Genomic DNA, 13,790 nt, shown 5'->3' with positions numbered 1-13,790 from the left:
TGGATGGTGGAGCGGGAGGGCTGATGGTGGGGGGTAGTGTAGACCTTGGCGGACCTGGAGACTCATCCTCGTGGGGAACGAAAGGACAACCGCCTTTGCTGCCGTCTCCAGGTCCGTCTTGATAGCCTGGAGTGTCTCATCCACTGCCTTCCCAAATAAGTTATCTCCATCAAAAGGCATGTCCACCACCTTGGACTATATGTCCAGCCAGAGGTTTGTGGCCTTCAGCCAACCCTGACGTCGAAGGGCCACACCATTGCCCATCTGGCGGAACCCAGAGTCTGCTGTATCAAGAGCCACTGTGATGGTGTGATCCGATGCCACCTCGCCTTCCTGAAACAGGGCCATGGCCTCGGCCTTCTTGTCATCTAGCAGGAAATCCGATATTGGCCCGAGCTTGTACCAAAGCACCTTTCATAAGCGACTGGATGGCAAGGGCATTGGCCGCCTTGACAGGGGAAGCTGCGGTGTAGATGATGCGCTTACCAACTGAATCCAACTTCTTGACCTCCTGGTCCGGGGGCACCATGGAGGAGGATGATGGATTGGATGAGCGCTTCCGGCCGTGGGCTGACACCACAGAGTCCGGAGAAAGCTTCGACCTGAGACACCTGGGAGCTGAGTCCGGGACCCTGTATTTCTTTTCCAGACAGTCCCTCTTGAAGTCTTCATAAGGGACAATCCTTCCCAGACGTTGTCCAACAACGGAACCAACATGACAGTCTTCCTCAAGGACTCACGTTGGTGAAAGAGGAAGCCCTCTTTCTTCTTCTCTTGCGGCATCAGACTGAAGAGTTTGGACGCCCTTGAGATCACGGCTTGGAAGGAGCCAACCTCATCTGGTGGCGAAGCCCTGGTGGGCTCGTCGGTACCCACAGGCTCCCAGTCGGCAGGGATATATTTTTCATACTTGTCGGTAAGAGGAGACGTGGTATCTGTGTCAGTGCAGTGTCAGTATGCAACAGTTCTTTCTCCACTGGGGTCAAACCCTATGGGGGGGGCAGCTGCGGCTGACACTTTGGCCTGTGAGAACTTGGCTAACATGTCAGCCTGGGAGGACTAGGCCTGGGGGGACACCTGGTCAGAGGCCTGGGAGGACTGTGGGCTGGCCCAGTTACCAGAGCAGCAGGCAGCCTCTGTTGAATTTTCGGCACCAAGGTGTGCAGGGTGGTGAGAATGTCCAGCGAGATGTTCCTCTGTGGTGGTCTGGGTGCGAACGGTACATACGGTAATGGATTTGGGCTGAAACTCCTTGGAGGGGCAAATGGCCGGTATGGCTCCTGGCATAGAGAACCCTCCTGGGACATGGGCCTCAGGCAGTCTATCCTCAGAACTACTGTAGATGTGAGGAGATTTCCCCTGGAGATCCCACTGGAGCTGGTGGAGACACCCTCATGGATTGGGCAGGATGTCAGGATGTCAGGATGTCAGACAGAGGCAGCAACTCCCTTACCCTACCGGAGTCCTTCAGGAAGGAGGCGATGATAGGAATTTGCAAAATTGGCTCAGCCGCTGAAGAGCGTGTGGTCGGTATAGCAGACGGAGGTCGTGGAGGCAAAGACACCCTTGCAGTCGCTGCCACCATGAATTTAGAAATTGCATCCGCTGCCAAGCTTCTCGTTGACGATGGAGTGGCAGATGTCAGACGGGATGGAAGTTGTCGTTGATGGGGCTCTTGTTGCCGACAGTGATGAGGGAGCCGAAGACGTGCCTCCTGCAGGTCTCTCCTTTGATGAGTTGTCCTTAGAAGGTGACCTGTATTTGGAAGGGGTTAGAGTCTTCCTCACAGAAGGCAATTCACCAGCCAGTAGGCTCACTGTTGACGGTGCCAGCAACGGTGAGAGCCCCTTCACGAAACCAGACCCTGCAGCGACGATTCATGGGAGTAGATGCGTGATGCATGGCCTTCTTTTGGATCCCCTCGGAAGGAGCATCCTCAAAGGACCTCAACCTCTTTTTCTTAGAGGGAGCACACTTATGGGACCTGCCGGTCCTCGACAAGGCTTGACTGCGCCCAGAGGCTGCGTCAGAGGCCTTCTCCTCCTTGAGCCAAGCCACCAACCTTCAATAGCGTCACTCTTGGTCTTCGCCGGGAAGTCACGGCAGATATTGCACCCGTCTTCGTTGTGGTCTGGGTGAAGATCTTGAGGTGCCAATCCTCGACGTGCATGTTCTTCAGGCCATAGGACTCTCAGTCCCTGAAGAGACTTCTCTTGGCCACGTCGGACATCGTCGAAGTGAGATGTAGGCCCAAGCCTGCGCCCGCCGAAACTCACAGAGAGAAGATCCAACGATGGAAACACGATCTTTGCCGACAGTGTGTCCCTGCTGTCAGTAGTCCATGCGTGACGGTCGATGAGGAAAAGGTCGCAGAAAACTATGGAAAACTATGGAACAATATGCATAAACAGCAAAAAAGTCACAATCCTCAAACAGAAAAGCGAGAGGACTCCCAACACTGAAATATGCAGTAAATATCTGACGATGGCCATCATGGGTGGAGCTTAGGAGGATGAGTGTCATTGGTTGGGGGCAGTATGACCCAAAGAGCAATGATTGGTTATAGAGGAGACCAGCAGTTTTCAGTCTAAAGGGACACTGCTTTCTATTTACAGAGGATTCCCAGCCTGATGGGGAATTTTCATGAGCATGTGAATCCATGCAAGACCCCATGCTGGAGAAATGCCGGAATTACTGGCACCAGTAGTACCGGTGCAGGTTAATTCCAGCAATCGTCTCCATGGAATGGGGATTTACTAGAGTTTTCACCACCTAGAATATCCCAGTAATACCGGGATATCAGGCGGCGGAAATGGTAGGGGCAGTTTGCCAGTATCCCGCCGGAATTACCGGCGAGATACCAGTGAACTTGTAATGAGCCCAAATGCTTCTGAGCCCGAGTCATACTCACGATACCTCACACCAGCTTCAGTAGACTTTTGCGGTAAATGCGAAAGTGTGAGAGTAAAATGTATCAGAAATGTTACAAATATTAAACCTGCCACCAGCTTGTCTTAGGCACATTGTAAAGGTAACCAAAAAGCTATTATGTAAAAAGTTATAAGGATACAAAATATTCTAAATGCACTCCACTGTAAGGTGATGTGTGAAATTGTAACAATACAGAAATATAATCTCTCAGTACTAATAGTCTCAGGGACTAGTCAGTTTCCCCATAACAATGAACAAACGGGCTTGGGAAGTAAGCAGAAGGCTTTACTTGGCTCCAAAAAGTCAGGACAGGGTTCAAAACAAGCAAAAGGAAAGGGTATCCATTATAAATCTATGGTGGGAAAGTTGTGAAAAGAAAACAACCCCATTCCAAGAGCGAGGTGTTATCAAAGGAAGCTGATTGGTTGAGAGTTCCTAGTGAGGTAATGTGGAATGTTAGGAGAATTCTAAACTGCCTTTCATCCAAGAATGGGCAGCCGCAGCAGGCAGGTCACAGTTACACGAGCTTCGGTCAAAAGTAAATGTAGTTTAATAATAGAGCAAGCAACTTGAAATCATCAGACCATCATGGGACATGGTGTTGAGCACTGTTGGGAACTATGTCTCATTATAATTCCAGTGTTTACAGACTGTAAATAGTTATTTTAGTACTTGTAGGAAAACAGGAACTGCAAGCAACCGTTTTCCAGTATTTGATTGACAGTGTCGGAGCCCTCACGCAGGCAGTGCGAGAGGCTCTCTCAAACAGATCATCACCTGGACCCCGACAGGGGCATAAAGTACGCGGACACAGTGGGATCAATTACACATCTTTATTTTACTTCAACTAGTAGAAAACTGCCAAAACCCCGACCCAGGTGACCCCTCTGTATCCCATACTTGCCAACTTTCTGTGACCAAAAAGATGTAGGATTTTTCAAATTTCAAAAATGATACTTAGCATATCAATGTATCAATGACATCACAGGAAATTACAAACACTCATTGTTGGCACCGCTGGAGTATTCTAAAATGCACAGCCTCTCAAACAGGACAATATGCAAAGACGCTCAAATGTTTAAAATGTATAATTTTGTGAATGGTAAGTTAACACCAAATTCAATTACCTAACTTCACAGAAAATAATCACACAGAGCTGGTAGGCAACGTGTGCAGCCTGGGAAGAACATATCTATTCCTGCAGTGCAGGTTGAACACTGAATAACATGGAGACTGATACCCTCCCCAGTCTGATAGGCAGATGCTGTGTGATGGCGTTACGCTCTGCCACTTGCCTTCACTAGTGGTTCACCTAAGAAGGCCTGCCCCGGCCAGAGTGCAGGGCAGAGTTACCCTTTGGTAGCAGCACCCTTATTTGTTATAGTTTTTCCAGAGTCATGTAGTTGTCAGGTCAGTGGATTGATCTGAGCCCATCACTTAAATTGATCACTTTCCCGCCCATGGCACTGAAAGATTAATTGACTTGCGAGTCAAATAAATTACCTGCCACTGTAAAAAGCAGTAGGATCGGACACCCAAATCTGTAGGCGGTAGGAATGCTTAAAAAGCAGTAGCCTACTGCCTAAATCAGTAGGGTTGGCAAGTATGGTATCCGCCCCCTTCCCTAGCCCAACGTCCCTCTTCTTGGCATGCGGCCTGAAATGAGAGCCACCCACATAACGATGTGGGAGGGCTACAAGAGTCACGTTACGACGTGACAGACAGAAGTCTGTGTGAATGCTTTGAGGACGGACTTACTGAATTGTATGTCTTTAAAGTTTTGGGACGATTTCCCAAGTGCGGGCATTCCACGGCATTAATAAGGAGGCGTGTAATCGAGTAATGTCATATTCTGTTTCAGCACGCAACGAAAGGGAGCTAAATAGCATGAGGATTGGAGCGCTGATGTGAAGTGTTGTGGTTAGAGGAAAGGCCTTAGTAGATGCACGCGAGTATACTAGTTAATTTTTCTGTGAGAGCGCGATTAGCGCCATAGCGTTTCCTAGCGAGAAAGGTCTTCAGTTTCGGTTCGGGATCTTCAGAAGACTCTAGCACACAGTTAATTAACAAGCTTGGACATTCTCCGCTTAAGGGAACTAAATAAAAAACCTCTAAACAGCAAAACACATGATTCCAGACTGCATCATCCTGTGAATAGTTTTTAGATAATTATTTGTACAAATAGTTAAGTAGAATGCAAAGACTAAACACAAAGAAGAAACAGAAAAGAATATATATAGTTCTTTAGTTCAAAAATCAAAAGTTCGCTTGAGAGACTTCAGCATTTGAACATTTTCCCTAGGGATTCATAAAGTGTCTGCAAAGCTTCAAGCATTTTTAAGATAGGGCCTCATTACGACCCAGGCGGTAAGTTACCGCCTGGGTCGTACCCTTACCACCATGGTGTAAACTATGTTTACACCATGGTGGATGGCGGATTTACCGCCCCATTCCAAGGTGAGTGGGGCGGTAAATCCCCATTTCCCATTTTACCCTTCCCCATTCCCATTTTTGCCCCATAGGGCATAATGGGAGTGGGGAAGGCGCTAAATACGCCACCGTAAATTACGGTGGCGTAATTAGCACCATGGTCTCTTAGCGCCATGGATTTTAACGGCTGCAAAAAGCAGGCGTTAAAATCACCATGGCGCTAAGGGACCTTGTAATCAGGCGTTAAGGGTCGGCACTGTTTACGGCGTCGTTAACCCCTTAACGCCTGACTCATAATGAGGCCCATAGTCTTTAGCTAAGGCTGTCAGGTATAAGAATAATTTGTTGCGGCCCGTGCATATGGGAGCGCATCCAGGATTAGAAGTTGGGATACAGGAGCTTGCTGTTTATTATTTTATTCACTTACTTTAACCTAGGAGGTGTGTGAGTGTAACTGAAAATAAGCAGGTGCACACTGCACACTTCTGGGAGTCTGTGGGGTCCAGCAACCTCTTCAGGATTCTGACTGGGACTGACATCAGGCTATAGAAACATGTGGTAGTGGTTCCATGGCGGGATGAACACAAGATGCTCATATTGTCCGTTACATTTATTTCCCCTTGCTTCAAACATATACATATTTGTTCTGTGTTTGATTAACATTTGTTGCTGGCACATTAGTGAGGTCTGTACCTTTGCTGCAAAGACCTCGCCCTTCACAAAATCTATCAGGACTTTGCTGTCTGAAGACGGTATCTTTATTCAGTTTGACATAAGGTATTCAAAGCTCATAATAGTAAGAGTACTGAAAAACAGAAGACTAGCGTTGGACTGGGAGGTCGAGGGATCCACCTTTTCCTCTGCCAGGGTATAATTCACAAAGGGGGGGGTTGCCCCATACCTTCATAATCTCCCCAGTCTCATCCTCTACCAGTGGTGTACAAACTTTTTCATACCGGAGTCCCCCTCCCCCTTGGGTAAAAATACTGTTTCAGGACTGATCACCCTCACCTAGAGGTTTATCCCATAAAGGGCCCAAAGGATGTCTACAGGGTCCCCAAGCTCTTTAAAATATAAGCGGTCACCTTCATTTTAATCCCCTTTTCAAGAGTCTGGGGACACCCATGAACCTCCTTCGGGCCCCCCCCCCTATGAGGGCCCGTCCCCTAGTTTGAAGACCACTGCCTAGCCTAAGAAACAGGACTTAGTCACAGATGGTACCTCCACAGGGGGACTTGACAGGTGTTAACATGGATTTCCAAAATCAACCTTTGGGGTAGATTTTGGAAGGCCACCCTATTATGGTGAAGAGGGAGAACCTGAGATTTTAGCCAAACCCAACCAAGTTAAGGTGGTAGAGTGGCAGGGCTTAGTCTCAGGAGGGGTGCAAGAGTGATCTAGGGTTACAATGAGTCCACACAGAACAACGTCAATAATTGAAGTTAGACGGGTATGTACACAAATATACGATTTATTAGGCCTTCAAAAAACACACTAAGCAAACCAACACTATTATACACATTCACCCTCAAAAGATATAGGAAAACATTTGATTCAATAACCAGTGCAACACAGGTAAGTACTCAGATGCATTAGAAGTAGAAAATATTCTTTAGAATAACCATAGAACAGCATCCCTAGCTTTTATAAAGTCAAACCCTAAAATGGTTTGGGTCCTTGTTCCTAAATGTCACCAGTTTCTAAAATACACTTCACAGGTAGGTTTAATAAGAGATTGACGATGCAAGTGGTTATGATTAACATAGTCAAAATGTTAGGTAAAGTTCAGGTAAGTACATTCACTCAATCCCAGTCACTAGGATAGGCCTGTTAAGGGATCACTTACCAGGCCTCCAACGACCAAAGTCAGGAAAGTCAGGAAAGAGTGTTTTAGGGACAGGACTCTACGCCTAATTAACCCTATGGAGAACCGGAGGGGACAGAACAGATCTGTTAACTTACCCCCCCTGACTCTGATTTCTCCAGAGATCACTGCTGAGAATCTGGAATCTGTTGGGGACACAATCTTCTGTGCTTGATCCGGCCAAGGAAGGCCAAGGAGTCACGGGTGCAGAGCCACTTTTCGGTGCATGATTTCGTTTTTGTCGGTCGTGGTGCACAGTGTTCGGACAGTTTTTCTAAAGCCCTACCAGACTTCCGAAAAACCATATCTGTGGCAGTACATAAGCTCCACTCTTAGTATAAGGCTGTACTACCTGAGGATGGGGGTAGCATGGACAGAGCAACCAGGCTAATCTTCGCAGGGAGAGACTGCTGTAGCTTGGTACTTAGAAATTGTAGACTACATATGGTCCAAAGAAACACTGAAACACTATGGGCCTCATTGCGGGTCCGACGGTAGCCATGCCAGTAAAACCGGCAGGTAGCCGCTGGACCCGTAATGACTTACCGGCACCTGACTTCCTGGTGCCACCCTGCTATTGCAATTCTGGTGGCCGGGATGTCAGGCGCCAGTCATTTTGTTAGTCTCCATTCCCATGGAGTCCAATAGGACTCCATGGGAATGAGGACACGGGAGCACCGGCACTGTTAACAACGGTGCCGGTGCTCCTGTGAGAACTGTGCGAGCGGGTGCCATCCCGCCTGGCAGGTCTGACACTGGCGGGCGGGACGGCACCCGTCCGCAGCGTTGTACTGTGCTGGACCGGCACAGCGGTTCTTGGTTCCTTTCAGGCAAGTTGGAAGACAAAGGGATGCAGAGTTTTGGACTCCTCCCTCATGTCCTGCCTTCTCAGACACTCTGGAGCCTAGGCAGGGAATACAAAGGATTCCCGCCTAAGACAAAACTTCCACTGAGGTTGTTCCTGCCTAGCAATGGCAGGGGAAGACCTCAGAAACAGCAGCAAACGAGAAATGGCAAAACAAAAGATGAGCCCACCATTTTAGCAAAATGGTGGTCCTTCTGCGCATTACCAAGGGTGATTTAACAGCCTGCGGCTAATGAGACTAAAAAGTCACTAAGGTAAAACCACTGCCACCAGCCATTCCAGTAAAATTGCAATTGTAACAAAAACGCTATATATCTCCCCAACATTCCACATAAGGTGGGGTGTGCTGGCTCACTATATAAAATGAAAAGGGGGATGAAAATCCCTCTTTAGCCCTTGGGAACAGTAGTTCACCCAAGTGCATTAAAACGAAATTAACATGGAAGCCCAAAGGGGCAACCCAGCATAAGCCCAAAAGTTATGGGAAACTATAACTCCAGCCATACACTATGGAGAGACATACAAAGCCATAAAAAGTGTAAAATACTATATGAGAGGGGGGAAAAAGATTCCCCTTCACCTTGGGACAAGAGAAAATAATCTTCAAGTCCAAGCAAAATGTTCTGGGGTTGACACAGCTCAGGAAGATTTATCACACATATGAACATCTTACCTAACACATAGGAATGGGTTCCAGACAGCTTCCAGCAGAACACCCAAACAAAGAAAAGATTAAGACTTCTGCAGTGCAGACAGCCTAAGGACACCTCTAGGATGCAAAGAAAATGGATTGAAACAGGAGTATCAACGGTCAGGCTGCGACAGGTGATCTTCAATGAAGGAACAAAGGAGCAGACCCAGTTAAGCTTCCGTTGCTGCAAGAAGGCAGAAAATGCAGGAGCAGGCGTCTTGTTACACATGTTGAAGATCCTCAAGTTCTAAGGATGCACTCAGAACAGCGACGGCAGCAAAGAGGTAGCCCAGGCGGGAGCTGGTCAGTCAACTGGTTGGTCCAAGGACACTTCTGAAGGCATGGAGCCTCTAGCAGGGCTATAGACTGTTTTTCCCCCTGGTCCAGGGGTCAAAACATCAACAACGGTCTTCTCTATATTATGGAGAGGAGCAGGGCTTCGGCAGGATTTCACTGGGGATGGTGCTTGTCAGCTGCAGGAATTGTCCTCTCTGGTTGCTCTTTTTCGTAGAGGACTTGGCTCCAACATTGATCTGTCGAATGGCTGTAGGAACCCTCCTTTTATCAAAGATTTGAGCTGCCCAAGGTGACCAATGGTAAGGATCTGCACCATTCAAACTGGCGGTGGCTATCCAGTCATGGATAGCCACTGGCCACAACATCTGCCCAGCAACACACATTCAGTCGCCAGGATGTGTACTGGGACCAGACAGTCCCAGCCCCCACATCTGGGCTCACACACAAAACTGCTGCTCGGCCTGTGAAAGCAGCAGCTTTCCTTGGCAAAGGGCATTCTATATATGGCATTTCGTGACTTGATAAGGCAGAAAAAACAAACAACAATAGGACCAGAAGACAAGTGAAAACCTTGTGGTAAGGCAATCTTGGAGTGCTATATGCCCTCAGTAGCCATTTGCGTTAAATGCAAAAGTGCATGAGTAAAACGTTACAAAAACGGCAGAAAAATAATTGCTGCCATCAGCTCATCCTAGGCACATAGTAAAAGTAACTGAAAACCATTACAGGAAAAGATATGAGGATATAAAGTATCCTAACCGGACTTCACTTTAAGGCGATGAGTGCAATTGTAATACAAGAAATTTCAAAAGATAGACATAGGGCCTCATTCCGACCCTGGCGTTAACCAAGGCGCTATTAGCGCCTTGGTTGACGCCAGTATTTTTCCGACTCCGCCATGGTGAATGGCGGAATTACCGCCCCATTCCAAGGTTTGCGGGGCGGTAATTCCCCATTCACCATGGGCCCTTCCCCATTCCCATTTTTGCCCCCATAGGGCTCAATGGGAATGGGGAAGGAGGTAATTACGGTACCGTAAATTACGGTACCGTAATTACCTCCAAGGTCCCTTTGCGGGTTCGTTTATTAACGCCTGCAAAAAGCAGGTGTTAAGTACCAACCCGCAAAGGGAACTCGGAATAGTGCGGTAAGGGTTTAACGGCACTGGTCTCGTTACCGGTGACCGTTAACCCTTACCGCCCTACTCGGAATGACCCCCATAGTTTAGCAGTGCAGGAAAAGGGTGGAGGTAATACCGTTTACCTCAATTTGTCATGCACCGCCAAACTACAGGTTTGTCGGTATTACTGCCGCCAATATTACCAGATAGTAATACTGGCGATTTTTGGAGGTACAGTGGAGGAGTTATCTAAAAAAAATCGCCGGTATTACCATTGGGTAATACCGGCGGTGGTAATAAAACAAAAATCCACACTGGCAAACTGCACTTATAATCAGGTACTTTTACCGCCAGAGGTAATACCGCCAGTGGTAATACCGCCTGACCAAGTGGTGGTATCAGTATTTCTGTTTGCCGGTATTCCAGCGGATTTACTGCCAGAATACCGGCAAATCCTGTAATAAGCCTAGTCTCTTAGTACTGACAGTTTTATGGACGGACCATTTTCCACATAAGAATAAGCAAAAGGACATGGGAAGTAAAGGAAAAGGCTTTACTTACCTGCAAAAAATCAGATATGGGGTCTAAACAAAGCATAGAAGCTTAAGGGAGGAAAGCAGCAAACAAGACATTTTTCCTAACCACAGAGAAGACATTTGCACTTCAGAGAGTAGCTGCCCCTTACATTGATTTCATTTGAGGAGAGCCACTCCTTATTACACTTTTGCTCTGTCGCACAGATGTGCAAGAAATGGCTCTCAAAGGATGTATTGCATATATCGTTTACAGCTACCCAGATATCCTTTTCCCAGTCTCACTCGATGCATCTTCTACAAATTAACTGTACTTTTCTAATCTTCTAGCTGTATCACCAGGGCACTTTCCCCTCGGGGGGGGGACAGGTAGAGCATCGGTAATTCGGCTCTTCTTCCGGAACCAGGGAGCTTACCAAGTCTCTCAGAGATACGTCTGATCACTCCAGCGACTTAATGGATAGAACAGTGTTCTGATTTGTGGTTTGGGAGCGTCCTCTATTCCCCAGGAGGAATATTTCCATTGACCTACATACGAGAGATCATGACCAACTAATTTGACACTGATGTCCCCCTCTACCCAATGCACTGGTAAGCACCCTTTTTTCAAAACCGGTTTAGATGTGATCAGCCTTACCTCTGTGTCTGCATCAGTGGCTTTCAGCTCAAACTCTGTAATGGTTTTCCTAACCCCTTCCTGTACCCTCATTCCAGCATTCTGAATCACAGGCAGGGAATCATCAACTTTATTGATTGTGATATAGAAAGTCTGGGCCACCTGTATCAAAAATACATGAAGACAAAAACAATGTTATAATTCCTTTGTAATTTTAAACACAATAACCAATGCCAATTATTACTGTGATGACTAAGGGGAACTGCTCCTTTTCCTTGCAGGCCACTTTCATGGAGTCCCATTTCACCAAACAGATTTTACCGTATTTTACAACAAATATATAGATGCGGTGTGGGTTTAGGTATTGAAGCAGGGGGCAGGGGTCTCCCCCATATTTGTTTGTGGTAAGCACAGTTAAAAAATAAAATCTGTTGGATTCAGTGAAATTCCCGATCGCACATAATATAGAACCGACTAAGAAAGTTTGCGAAATAGCTAGTGAGAGCCTAAAAAGTTCCTCTTTGGACAAAATGGAAAACTGTTAACAAGACCCATTTCATCTGGCTGCTTTCTATATCAAACAGTGGCTGGCCCAGCAAAAGTGAGTAGCAGCGGTCTCGCGGGTAATCCTGAACCAACGTCCTGCATGGCTCCTGTTGATCAGAAAGCCAATGACATGATAATGATGCGGAAAAAGAAACATGACTTCCATTGTTTAGAGCCGATTCCATTCCCTGCAGTAAGCATTGCATGATGAGCACCATGTGTACTGCCTTCTGTTACACAGGTGAACAAAAACTACCCTTCAGATATATATCCATGCAGGTCCGATTGGCTATTAAGATGCAAGGCATCATTGATAACTTATAGCAGATCCTTTTTCTTGGCGTACTCCTAATTCATTCAACATTTTATGGAAGTGAATACTATAAAGTCTAAGTGGTGGGGGTTGGGGGGCAAGTCTTACCAGAACATTATTTTGGACAGTAAAACCTTTGATCTGGTAGTTTACAGTTTGTAGAGGGAAGTAAGACAAGCTGCAGCAGTAGCATTTGGTGTAGCATCAAACAAGTTCCCCAGTTTATGTCAAAATATTAACTAACGTGATGGTTTTTCAGGGCTGCAAATTCTGAAAAAATAATTATTCTGATGATGTGTCAGAATGGTTAATGGGTTTACAACAAGTGTCGAGAATGATCCTTGAAAGAGACAAGACAATGAACTTATATGAACAACTATGGGAAAGGTTTTGGGAACTGTAAGATATTTAATATGTGAATGTGTTACTAATGTTTGATCGTTTCCTAAAAATTGCTTGACTTATGTTATGTACTCTACCTGTGATGAATTGTGCTATAGGTGTTTGTATATGTGTTTGTTGGTTTTCTGTTTGGTTGTTATTAATTTTAAAATAAATATGTAAATACAAAAAAAAAAAATGTTTCCCAGTTTATGTCAAATTATTAAATAAATATAAAACTTAGGTAAAGTTCAAATGTTGACATGAGGTCATCATTATTCTGTTTGCCCCTGCCCCTCACTTCTGGCAGCATCTCTACAGGGCAGGAGCCCTCCTCACACCGGGAGGATCCAGCCTTTGATGCCTCCCCCAGCCCTGATCGACCGCCTACCTTCCACACGGTCTGCAGGAGCAGCCGTGCCCATCTGTACAGCGCTGCTGGAGCAGTCGCTGTGAAGCACTCCCTGTGCTTCTTTAGGTGAGCCTCACTCACAAGTCACGAGTGTGCAGTGAATCTCCTCAGGCACCCGAAGCCTACTGCCTGCACCATGCCGCCGAAAGAGCCTCCCAAAATGGCTGCCGCCATTGTTTACTGCGTTGCCTAGCAACGCATCTCGTTCTTTTGTGTGCCAACCCGCCGGCAGGCGGAAGCCGGCCCAATCGAGGAAGGCCCAGAGAGCAAGGCCCTTCCTGTTTGCCTCTGTTCGCCTCTGGAGTCACGGAGCCGGCCCTCCCTGGACTCGAAGGCTACGTGAGTAGAACACTTCACACCAAGACTGCTCTGCATTGCCCCCAGACTCTGAATTGCGTAAATCACTATATGATTCTATCTTGTAAGTCACTCCTTGTACCAGTAACTGCCTACGTCTGCACATGTCGCATTGCAATGCTAAAATCTTATATTCATGATTCAAAATGCCTCATTACATATTTGTAGACAGTGAATGCTTTTTGCACATTTCTGCCATCTGACATCCTCTAGGCAGCTAGCGCCTCGCACTACCAGAACCACCGCTGCTCAGTCCCGCCTCCCTGCACGTGCACAACAGAGTACTCCAGCATGTTACCAGGGCTGCACCACCAGATTAACACTCTACTACTCATAGGCACACTCCTCGCCACCACAATATATGGACGACATTATCTACACTCTTGCTTACCTAGCTCCAGCATCATGACGCCGTCCAACACAAACTCTCACTC

General features: G+C 46.8%; 1 protein-coding gene across 1 annotated transcript in view; it reads right to left on the bottom strand.

Moving 5' to 3' along the window:
* FRAS1 (Fraser extracellular matrix complex subunit 1) overlaps positions 1 to 13,790 on the bottom strand; it is a 1,618,415-nt gene that overhangs the window by 482,721 nt on the left and 1,121,904 nt on the right. The window contains exon 47 of the mRNA XM_069626341.1: positions 11,369 to 11,509. Within this exon, the coding sequence (XP_069482442.1) occupies positions 11,369 to 11,509 (141 nt within the window). The remainder of the gene's footprint in view (positions 1 to 11,368; positions 11,510 to 13,790) is intronic.

Source organism: Ambystoma mexicanum, chromosome 6p (genome assembly GCF_040938575.1).
Source record: "Ambystoma mexicanum isolate Mex_15411 chromosome 6p, UKY_AmexF1_1, whole genome shotgun sequence".
Taxonomy (NCBI): Eukaryota; Metazoa; Chordata; class Amphibia; order Caudata; family Ambystomatidae; genus Ambystoma; species Ambystoma mexicanum.
This window is presented reverse-complemented; position numbering and strand designations above follow the sequence as displayed.